The sequence below is a fragment of the Pseudorca crassidens genome, chromosome 7, assembly GCF_039906515.1.
Source record: "Pseudorca crassidens isolate mPseCra1 chromosome 7, mPseCra1.hap1, whole genome shotgun sequence".
NCBI lineage: Eukaryota > Metazoa > Chordata > Mammalia > Artiodactyla > Delphinidae > Pseudorca > Pseudorca crassidens.
This window is the reverse complement of record NC_090302.1, coordinates 2,518,467-2,530,000: the sequence shown is the minus strand read 5'-3', so window position 1 is coordinate 2,530,000 and position 11,534 is coordinate 2,518,467. Positions and strand designations below refer to the sequence as shown.

General features: G+C 64.6%; 1 protein-coding gene across 4 annotated transcripts in view; it reads left to right on the top strand.

Annotated features, from left to right (window-relative positions):
* The window catches only part of SARDH (sarcosine dehydrogenase), a 64,484-nt gene that overhangs the window by 14,708 nt on the left and 38,242 nt on the right, over positions 1–11,534 (top strand). For all 4 annotated transcript variants that reach the window (XM_067742713.1, XM_067742715.1, XM_067742714.1 and 1 more), the window contains 5 exons: positions 645–749; positions 1,899–2,028; positions 5,858–5,944; positions 6,268–6,358; positions 10,449–10,590. In XM_067742713.1, the coding sequence (XP_067598814.1) occupies positions 645–749; positions 1,899–2,028; positions 5,858–5,944; positions 6,268–6,358; positions 10,449–10,590 (555 nt within the window). The remainder of the gene's footprint in view (positions 1–644; positions 750–1,898; positions 2,029–5,857; positions 5,945–6,267; positions 6,359–10,448; positions 10,591–11,534) is intronic.

The window sequence follows — 11,534 nt, the reverse complement described above, 5'->3', positions numbered from 1 at the left end:
GGGGATGGCAGCCGGCTTCTCACCTCCCCGGAGCCTGGAGCCCCTGGGGACCCATTTCTCCAGAGACAGACCTCAGGGCCCCTGCAGGGTAGGGCCAGGCCCTGGGCTGCACGCAGTGGGGATGGAAGGGATCTGGGTCCAATTGCTTTGAAGAGACCCTAGTCCAACTTCCTGTTCACGTCCACGCACATACTCTCTCTCACACTCACACACACATGCACACTCACACACATGCGTGCACGCACACGTACACACTCGGCCCACCGCCCCCTGCAGAGGGACCTGGGGTTGCCCTAGGCTCGGCCTTTGCAGATTGGAGGGGACTGGACAGAGGCTGGCAAGCTGTCTCCCCTCTCCCAGCCCTGAGCTAAGGCGCCGGCCCTCCCCCATCCACTCTGCACCTCCGGTGTTGGCTGAGATCCCCCGTCTGCTGTGTTCCGTGGGTTACCCTTTTCTCTTCCCTCCCTCCGCCCTTCCATCTTTGCTGCTATCTTATGGGGTTTCAGTGGGGTGGTTTGTCCACTGTGTGACGCAGAGGCCCCAGGTCCACCCTGTCCTCAGGGTCCTACAACGAGGAGGTGGCACCGTGGGCCCAGCTTGGGTCTGTGACCCTGACCCCGAGGCCTCTGTGCTCCACCTTGCAGAACATGCCCAACGTCCGCGACCACGACGCCTCCATCTACCTCCGCCTCCAAGGGGACGCCTTGTCCGTGGGCGGCTACGAGACCAACCCCATCTTCTGGGAGGAGGTGAGACACCAGGGCTCGAGGGAGGGGTTGGGGCTGCATCTCAGCGTGGAGGAGCCTTCTTCCGGAGACTGTCCCCCCGGAGCTCCCCTGACCCTGGGGGCTTACCTGAGGAGTGGCAGGTCCCCCATCCCACAAGGTCAAGGTCAAACCCATTTTTTCCAACCCCTGAAGAACCTGGCACACAGGCAGATCCAGACTCAGGGCAGGTGGAGGGCTTGCCTCAAAACATCAATCATCAGAGGCTGCAAAGTGTGAAATAATGACTTTAGAAGATTATGAAAGCATTGAAGCCCTCTGTCCATCAACAAACAATCCCATGCCCTCCCCCACCCCCCGTGGTTGCGGCTGTATCTCCCTCCAGCCTGGGCTGCTCTGCCGGCAGCTCCTGGGGTTCATGCAGGGCCAGCGGCCCCCTCAGCACCCCCCAGCCCCCTCGAGCATGTACGGACCACCCCAGCTCCCGTACTCATGCATTTAGTCTACAAATTGAACAACAAAATGAGTCCTTTCAGCCAGATACTGTTTAACTTTGGGGAGAAAGAGGGAGACCAAAATAAGAGTCCCTGTCCCCAGAGGCCTCTATTCTGGTGGGGAGACACACAGTAAGTAAGCAAAGAAGTAATGCGATTTGGGATGGTGGTCTGTGCCCCGAGTGAAGCTAGCAGGTTGAGGATGAGCCTAGCGAGACTGGCGTGGAAGGATGTCCTTCGGACGGTGGCCGGGCAGGGCTCCCTGAGGAGCTGACGTCAGCAGAGAGCCCTGCAGACAGAAGGCGGGGGAGGAGCTGCCCCAGGTGGAGGTGAAGGCCCTGAGGTCAGATCAGGCTTGCTTTTCCCGAAGACCCGAAGGAAGGTCAGCGTGGCTGTGGGTTGGTGGCAGACGTGGGCAGGGTCCGCTCACGTAGGGCCGATCTGACTTAGGTGAATGGGGTGAAGGAGAGCGGGAGGCAGGGAGACCGGGCAGAGCAGGCGGGCCTGGGGCGGGGCGGGAAGGGGGCGCAGACGGGCCGCTGAGGGGTTGGGGGAGGGGAGACACACTGCGGGACCAGCCCAGCGCTGTCACCACCTAATGGAGGGGCTGGCCAGGCCCTGCCTGGCTCTCACTCCCGTGGGGCGCTGTCACAGGGCAGTTCCCTGCCCGCCTCCCCAGGTGTCGGACAAGTTTGCCTTTGGCCTCTTCGACCTGGACTGGGGTGTGTTCACCCAGCACATTGAAGGTGCCGTCAACCGGGTCCCCGTGCTGGAGAAAACGGGGATTAAGTCCACAGTCTGCGGCCCAGGTGAGTGGGGGGTCTGGAGCCGGCGGGAGGGCTGCCCCCTGAGGCTGGCCTGTGCCGGGCGCGCGCCGGCCGTCCCTCCGTCCTGGGCCTCGGGTGCCGCGCTCGCTCTTCTCTGCAGGCAAAGGACGTGAGCTCGGTGAGGGCAGAAGTCCGCCCACGGGCACGCGGCGGCACGCGGCTTCCTCCCGTCCACGCCCGCGTGAGTCCCTCCTGAGGTCCCGCCGGGCTCAATCCCTGCTTGACTTTTCCCTGGAACTTGGTGTTTTCATCCGTAAGGTGGGATGAGCGCCCTCCCAGCGCCTGGTGAGGCTGAGCATGGAGAGCAGGGCCAAGCTCCTCCCTGATGCCGTCCTCACAGGCCTGCAGACCCCCATTCCAGGTCAGCCTCGCCCCCTTTGCCCTCTGCCCTCGGCAGGCAGGCCAGCAGGGCCACACGCCCACACAGCATGGAAAGGCCCAAGCCGGTGCCTCCCCTCTGGCCCCCGGGAAAGCTGAGCTGCAGGAAGCTGGAGGGAAAGGGGGAGAACAGAGTGGCTCAGCTTCCAGTGCCCGCCTTGGGTATGCACGGTGCAGCCCCTGACCCTGCCCGGCTGGTCGGTGCCCACGGGGATCGAACACCAGGCGAGGTGGACTCGGACCCCCAGCACTGACACGTTTGGCCAAGGCCACTAGTTTATTGTTTAGGGCCTTCCGGCCAGGCTAGACTTTGGACATTCAAACTGATGTGACTTGTCCCAGCACGGGTCACTCACAGCTCAGCACGGAGAGATGACCGCTCGACGACGGAGCCTGAGAGAGGGCAATCCTGGGGTTGCCCAGGGAGCTCAGGGACCCCAGGGTGGGGGAGGCCCAGGCACGCTGAGCGTCTCAAAGGTTGTGTGCAGATGGAGAAGGTTCTAGAATAAGATTCAAGCCCGGGACAACGTCAGCGGGGACGTGGTGTGGGGGAGCTCGCACAGCATCCGCCCAGCTCCTTCTGACGGCTGAGCGCCTGCCTCGTGCCCGGGCACGTGGGGAGCGCAGCGGGGGAGCCTGTGTGGGAGGCTGGGCGGAGCTCCCGAAGCTGGAACCCAAGGCGGGTGGGCTCGGGACAGGGGGGCAGCACGTTCCCGTGTGACGGCACTGGGGTGCAGGGGTGAGGCTGCTGGCCTGGGGTCCTGGCAGACAGTGGCCTCTGGGCGTAGAGGGGCCCAAGCTGGCCCTGGGGCCCAGACGTTTCAGCTGCGGGGCTGAGGGCAGGAGGTACAGGGGTGGTGGGAGCAGGGTGGGCCACCCAGAGGGTGCCGTGGGGGGCTGCGGGGCCAGGGTTCCGGGCGGGCGAGACACGCCACCCCAGGCTGGTTCCAGCAGAAACACGTGGGCATACCCCCTCCTTCCTGCACGGATGGGATCGCTTTAATCCTCAAGAAAGGCGAGAAACGGGTAGGATGTGCCTACTTAGGGGTGGAGAGAGGTTCCGAAAGGTACAGTTGCCCAAAGAGGAAACTTTGTGTCTGAGGCGCTGAGTTCCTTGAGCCTCGGTGTCCGCATCTGTGAAATGGGTGACAGGCGGAGTGAGGCGAGGAAGCCACACGTTAGGTTGCAGGGCAAGGCCCAGGCCGGCCGTCAAAGCCTTTCCTACAGGCCGAGCAGGGCGTGAGGGGCAGGCCAGGCCCGGGGAGGGGAGGGGTCCCGACACCAGCCTGCGGACTGACGGGGAGTCCAGGCTTTCTGGTTCCGGCACACACGGTGTCTGCACAGCCGCCAGCCCCGACTGCTTTAATCTGTTCAGCTCATGAAAGAGCCTTTGGTGAGAGGACAGCTTTCTGGGGAGAGGCAGCTGGGGTCCCCCGGCCAGCCCCAGGGTCTTGGGGCCCAGGGTGCGGTGTGAGAGCCGAGGGCTCACTGCCCCGGCAGCTTCCCGGGGCTGCGTGGGGCTGGCAGTGAGAAACCCAGGCCCAAAGCAATCCCAGGGGCACGGGAGCATTCTCGCTTTAATTGGACTGGGGGTCACGGCCCCCAGGAAGCCCTACGGGGGGGAGATGCATGTGGAGTCTGGTTTCCCAGCTGCGAGGGAGGTTCCGTGGGGACATCAGCACTTCTCACCAGGGAGGACAGGCCGGTCAACGACCCTCGGCCTCCGGAGCAGAACAGGGAAATCCCAGGCCCCCTTGACTTCGGGGAAGCTGGGGGCGGGGAGACCTCTCGTTCCAAGGTCGGGAGGTCAGAGCCAAGGTGGGGGCCCCTGTCCCATGCATCCTGCATCCTCTCGAGTCATTTGTTAAACATCCAGGCGACCTTGACCCCCAAACTTCCCTCCTGCTGGCTTTCTGTAAGGCTGCTCAGAACGTTTGGAAACATTTACAACACTCCCGAAGTGCTCACCGGGTCATCCCCGAACATAACTGCATCCTCCCATCACTGTCGCGGGAGCCGCCCCCTGCACCCCGCCCCCCGCCCCCCGCTTGCCCCCCCCCGCCCCCCACCCCGTCCCCAGCTTGCCCCTTGCAGCCCGGCCTCCGCACAGTCCCCAGAGAGGCCCCTGACGCTTCCTCACAGGGCTGTCGCCCCTCCTGACGCCTCCCCCGGAGGCTCACCAGTGTCACCGTGGCCTCCAGGGACTCACCCTAGGCCCCGCCCTCCTCTCCGCCCCGCTTCTTCCACCCTCCCTGTGGCTGTCTGGGAGGCTCCCCAGCTTCCCAGGGCTGGTGGCCTCCTTCAGCTCAGACGCTGAAGATCGGAGACCGGGGTCGCCGGTCACCAGCAGGGAGAAAGACAGCGCTTGTGACCAGTGCACACGGCGGCTGAGGGCCCGGCTGGGAGCCGGGCAGCCCTGACCGGCGGCCCCAGCTCCTTGCTGTGCAGCGTCCTCCTCTGTGACCCGGGGTTATGATGGCGCCAGGGGGCGGTTAGGAGCGGCCAGCCCTCTGGGCACTCCAGGCCCAGAGTCCCCCTGTGTTTTCTCCCCAGGCATTCCCTGTTCCCCTTATTTACCCATTTACTCTCTGTCCCTCTCACTCTCCGGTCGGCTCCCCGAGGGGTGGGGCTTGTCTTGTTCGGAGCCACCTCCCGTGGCTGAGTTCTGGGCACAAACAGGTGGGCTGCAAATGTTTGCAGACCGACTAACTCACAGCCCCGTGAAGTAAATACCCTGATCCGGATTTTACAGATGAGGAAATCAAGGCGGCTCTGAGCCAAGGTCACACGCTGGGAAGGGGTAAAGCAGGGTTTGAACCCAGGACTGTGGCTGCAAAGTCCAGCTCTTCATCATTATGCCCTCCAATCCTGGCCTCTGCTCTCGGCACGCTGGCAGCAGACAGAAGCGAGAGACTTGGTCTCCTCTCCCAAAGAACTTACGATCCTTCATTCACTCAGTGAACATTTATCAAGCACCTACTGTTTGCTGGGCCCTGTGCTAGGCCTCGAGACACCGCACACAGTGAGCAAAGCCCAGCCCCTGCCCTCAAGGTACTCGTGGTCCAGTGGGCAAGAGTGCCCTGCAGTGACACAGCAGGAAGATGGTACAGTGACCGGGAGCCCCGTGCAGTGATGGGGGCTCAGGGAGCGGCCCCTCACCAGCAGGAGAATGGTGATAGTCATGAGACACACCAGGACCCCCCCAAGGCAGAACCCAGTTCAGGTCGTAAATGCTGAGGAACTCAGGGGAATGTGGCAGGAGCAATCACGGAGGCTTCCTGGAGGAAGCAGCGTTGAGCTGGGTCTTGAGGATAGGGAGGGTCTGGATGAAGGAGGCACCTACACACCCCCACCTCAATTACTGCCCTCTTGGGAGACACCACCCAGGAGCATGTGGCCGGGAGGGAGCTTCAGGCCTACCCCTCCCTTTCAGAGTCATTCACACCGGACCACAAGCCCCTGATGGGGGAGGCACCCGAGCTCCGTGGGTTCTTCCTGGGCTGCGGCTTCAACAGTGCAGGTAAGCGTGGGCAGCAGTGCGTCCCCGACTCCCTGGCATCCCTGCAAGTGAAGACAGCCAACTGGGCCTCTCCTTCAGTTCTCAGAGCCCCACCCCCCACCCCGGGTTGGGGTGCTGGGCCTGGCAGCACTGCAGCCCTGACAGGGGTGGAGATGGGACAAGCCTGCCGGGAGGGGGTGAGGTCCCGTTAGGAGGTGTGTGGCACCCCAGGTGTGAGATCCAGGGCTTAGGGGCTGATGCTGCCCATAGAGGTGGGAGGGGCATGGAACTGAGGTGCAGGGCCCTGGGGGTGGATCGCAGACCTGCGGCTCTGCTCCTGCCAGGAATGATGCTGGGAGGTGGCTGTGGGCAGGAGCTGGCCCACTGGATCATCCACGGGCGCCCGGAGAAGGACATGCACAGCTACGACATCAGGCAAGGGCCCGCTGGGACCCGCGGGCAGGAGGCGGCTGCCCTAGGATGGGGTGGGGTGGGGTGGGGTAAATATCCAGGGCTATTTAGAAAGGAGCCTTCCCTGAAATCCAGAGGGCTTCTTGGAAGAGGTGGCAGTAAGGGAAGAAAGGGAAGAAGCCTGCCAGCGGGGGCGGTGCTGCAGGGTGCCTGGGTTTGGCAGATCCACGGCCCTCTACAGTTTCCAGGACCTCTTGTCCCAGTGTCCTGCCTGACCCGCCTGACAGCTCTGGGCTCAGCAGTGGGATCTTATCATCCCACTTTGCAGATCGGGAGACTGAGGCCCGGGGAGCAGGAGGGACTGCACAGGCTGCCCAGGAAATGGGGCTGAATTGGTGGTCCTTGTTAGGACATGTGCAGGTCTGGGAGACAGGCAGCCCTGAGCGCCATGTCAGCTGCATCCATCCGTCACTCACAGGGTGTCTGGAATCAGTCAGACCCTGTGCCGAGCACTTTCCTCTCTGTAACCTGGGGTGTGATGTATACGCTGTAAACGTCGCCGGCAGCAGTGAGCGTGTTTGTGTAGGTAAAACGCTCGGCATCAGGTCTGCACACGGAAACACTAAACAAAGCTGAGCTGAGCCCAGGGGGCACTGATATCAGAGTTGGGAGGCGTCCCACTGACCTCTATGAGTCGGGACAGGGATGCGGGTGCCCCCAGGCAGGGTCCGGAGGGTGGCAATCGGTGGGGCTGGGGTCTGGCCCCCAGGTGGCAGTTCTGCGCCCCAAGCCCTGCAGGTGGCAGTCGAGGCAGCGGCTTCGAGGGGCCTCTGTGGGTGTTCGGCCCGCTCCGCTCTGACTGGGGAGATCCCATCTGCCCAGCAGGGCTGGAGGTGGGGGCTGGAGGTGGCAGGGCTGGAGGTGCTGCTGGTTCAGCTCAGCGCACCCTAGCTCCTCTGCTCACCTCGTCCCTGCCTGGCCCACTGGGGACCTCGCGTCCACTGGGGGGGATGTCTGGCCCCCACAGAGACAGACAGACATACCCTGAGGTCCCCCCAACACTGCCGCCCCCTCCATGGCGCCTGGCACAGCGTGGTCTGCTCTGGCGCCACCTTGGAGTCTGTCTGGGTCTGTGCCCACGTGCTCTCCCAAGAGAGGAATGTTCCAGAAATGATAAAGCTGCACGGGGCCTCAGGGATGGGCCAGTCCAAGCCCCTCCCACTACAAACAGCGAAACAGGCGCCGTCGCAAGAGGCATCGTGTCTGAAGTCACTCCGCGTGCGAGCCAGTGGGCAGGGACCCAGCGCCAGCCCTGCAGGGCTGTCTGCCGTCCGGCTTCCCTCGCGGGGTGAGGCCTCAGCACTGGAATCGGACGGACCAGGGCGTATCCTCGGCCTCGCCGAGCGGCCTCTCACCTCCAGGGCTGGTGGAGGCCCCTGGCACGGGTCTGAGCCTCCCTCCTCAGCCGCCTCTTCTCACAAGCTGTGACATTAGAGGCAGCGTCTTGTGGGCGGGTTTGTGGGTGGAAGGCAGAGCTCCTGCCTCTGCCCCGGCCCCTTGCGTCACAGGTTGGAAGGCAGAGGGCCCAGGGAGGGAGCCCCTGAGTGCTGGGGCCCAGTGGGTAGGGGTCGGGGCTGTGATCTGGGCCACCCGCCTTTCTGGCCCGGGCAATGCACCCAGGAGATGATCGGCTCATGGCATCGGGCCTGAGCGGTCACTGATGTGGGGCGTCCGTGTCCACCCAGCACCCACCCCCCCGCCCCCATCCCCACTCACATGCCACCACCGGACCAGCTGTGGCACTGGCACCCGGGGCCTCTCAGCACTGATGGGATGTTCTGCTTCCCTGGCCTGAGCGGGGCATGGAGACCCAGGCACCACAAGAGAGGCAGAGCCAGGAAACGAGGGCACTGTGTCAGGGAGTCACCAAAAAACCCGGACGAGGGAGCGCCAGCCTTGTTCCCCTGCTTAGACACTCAGGAGGTCAGAGCAGAGTTCTGACCCATGTCACCTCCTCGTCTTACACGCTGGAGGACGGGCTCGGGGAGAGGTGCCTGAGGAGGCGATCGGGGCCCAGGGCCGGGTCCAGGGCGTGTTTGGACCCTGGCCTGCATGTGAGGCTCCCGGGGCTGGCCTGGCACCAGGTGCCCTTCAGGCCACAGCAGCTGCCTCACGGATGGTGGCAGAGGCACCCCCTTTGGACACCCAAACAGGTTCTCAGCTGTCCCGGCCCCCCACCAATTAGCCAGTTCTTCCTCCTCCCTGACCTTGGTTTCCCCATCTGTGAAATGGGAACAGTGATCCACCCTCTCAGTGGAGTGCATTTGAGGCTCATGGTAGGGATGCGTCGCCTCCCCCAGGGCCTGGCATAGGTGGGGCCCAGAGCACGGGCCGTTGTTTTTAAAGAAAGCTCTTGGGGTCCTGGCAACCAGGGAAGGAGAAGTCGCTCTTTGTTATGTCAGGAGGGTGGCTGGACGCCGGACCCCGGCTGCAGGCCCCTCTGCCCGCTTGTATGCAGGTGGAAAACGGTCCTTGTGGACCACGGGGAGTGGTCCTTCCGCTGCTGACCCCTGTCGTGCTTGGGCTGAGCTGAGTGCCCCCGCCCCTGACACCCACAGGTGTGCACAGGGGCGAGCAGAGGGGCTGGTGGGGGCCTGTCTAGAGGGGCCGGATGTGCCTGTGCAGGGATCACCCAGCCCTGCCTCAGGCCCATCCCCCTCCCTGGTCCCTGCCACCCAGGGGGTCTGAGAGGACAACTGAGGCTCCACCTCCCCCCTTGAGAGCCCCCCAGGAGCCCCACTCTCAGCGAGGCTGGGTGGGTGACCACGTCCCATCCCAGGAGCCACTGGGCTCCTGCTGCCAAGGGGGGTGAGTCTCCTGGCCTCCTCCCGCCCCGGCTCAGCCCCTCGCCAGCCTGCTCCTGCAGCCCCACGTGCTGCCGCTGGGACCCCTCCCCAGGCCCCTGGCGGTTCTTCATGGCCCCCCTTCTTTCTGGAAGCTCCTGGCTCAGTGCAGCAGGTTCCTGTCGCGTGGAATGAGTCAAACCAGGAGCCCCACACCTGAGGCCGCTCTGAGGACTGCACGAGGGGTTCTTGCAGGTGGCCCTCAGCCCTGGGCCTGCCCTGGAAAAGGGCTCCTTGCACGACGGCAGTCACTACGAATAGTATCTGTCGTGCTAATTCCCACATCGGCAGCACCTGCCCCTGCCCAGGTCAGAGCAGCTGAGGAGCCCTGCCGAGGCTCAGGCCGGCCCCTGAGGACAGCAGCACCGATGGGGACACAGCCGGGGGGAGGGGGCCCCACAGGACACGTGAGATGCCAACAGGCGGGGAGTGGAGGAGTGGGCAGGCGGGGGCCGCAGTGAGCTGGGCGCCTGAGAGTGGGCTGTTCCTGGGAGGGGCTGCAGGGCGCAGCGTGTAACGCAGCCCAGCAACTGTGGCCACGCTGGGGACCAGGCGGCAGGGCTGCTGGTTGGCCCTGGCCATCCTCCCTCCGTGAAGGCTGGGGGAGGGGCCTCTCAGCAGGAGATCGCGTGGGATCCGCGGGCGGAGTTGGACACCACCATGGGTGGAGTGGCTGCACCTGGTGTCCCCCCAGCTGCCAGGGGACACACGTGCAGGGATCGCGGCCACACCATCCCTGGGAGCAGTGCCCCCAGCACAGCTGGGACTTCTCCCACTCCTCTGCGCCTCCTGGGGGTCTGACCTGAGAGGCCGTCACCTTCACGCCTTGCCTCCGCTGAGGGGCACCGAGGGGAAAGGGGTGCTCCATCACATCTGCTGACCCTAAACTCCGAAGATCCCTCACGTGAGCTTTCACGAGATCATCGGGGCCTGTCCGGCCCGGGGCCCAGGTCGGGGGCAAGGAGCATGGCTCACCCCACGCACTTCCCCAGCCTGAGGCCCTGAGCCTGCGGTGTCCACTCCCTGTGCCCGTCAGCTGTAGGGGGCTGCAGGCGAGGACGCTGAGCTCCCCGAGATTTGCGGGCTGCCCAAGGCCCCTCGGTGGGAGAACGGAGAGCCAGGAGCCCCCCTGAGGCCTGAGCCATAGGGAGGACTCCCGTGGAGGGGACAAGGGTCCCCAAGGCAGTGACGGGCCACTCCATCCACGACAGGCGCTTCCATCACTCGCTCACGGACCACGGCCGCTGGATTCGAGAGCGCAGCCACGAGTCCTACTCCAAGAATTACTCGGTCGTCTTCCCCCACGACGAGCCCCTGGCTGGACGCAACATGAGGACGGACCCCCTGCACGAGGTGCCACCCCCCCCCCCTGCAGTGCCTGCTCTGTGCCGGCTGCCGGCGCTCTCTGGGAGCCCCAGGTGTGGGGTGACAGAGTGCATGCAGCGCCCCCCCGCCCCCAGCTGCAGGGCAGGTGTTGGCTCCTTCGCTCCCTGGGCACTTACCGAGGGAATGTGCCTGGAGCACAGTGGGGGGTCGTGAGGGCCAGGTGCACCGGCAGGTGTGTGCAGTCGCCCATCAGGAGGGCAGGACCAGGCAGTGGCGTGCTAAGAAGACGTGCTCCTGCTTGTGGGGCCTGCTTGGGATGTCTTTCCTCCCCGGCAAGCTTCTACTTATATGATGAAACCCATCGTCAGGTGCCCTTTCCTGGGGCCTACCCCTGGGCACTCTCCCAGGCCCCTGACAACCCAGGTGCCTTCCCTGTGCTCCCATTACCCCCCCCAACCCCAAGTCCATCTCCATCCCCCCTTCCTTGCCCCCACGTCTACGAGGACCCTGGCAACGGGGGCTGGGCCCCAGTCACTCTGAGCGCAGAGCCTGACTCTGGGTAGGTGTTCAGGGAATGTTTGTTGACTGGATGGCTGAGGCGGGAGGCAGGTGGGCAGGGCGCAGTGAGCAGGTAACATTTAAGCAGAAGAAGCCTCCTTCATCTGGGGCTCCAGCGCCTGGACCCCAGAGGGAGCTGGTGCCCACGGCACCTCCCCAGGACAGAGACATCCTTGGCTCCCGGGCTGCCCTGTCCTCCAGCCTGGCCTAGAGGGCCAGCTGGGAATCTTGGGCCCCACGTGGGCTCGGGTTCCCCCAGCCTGTCCCCGGGCCTGCACCGTCCCCGCAGCGCAGCAGTCTCCCAAGGAGCGCAGGGCTTGCTCGATGACTCTCGGGTGGAGGATGGGCTCAGGCACGTTGCTCACATGTGCACAGTTCTGCCTGGAGGGGGCTTGGCGGGTGCAGCAGCCCTG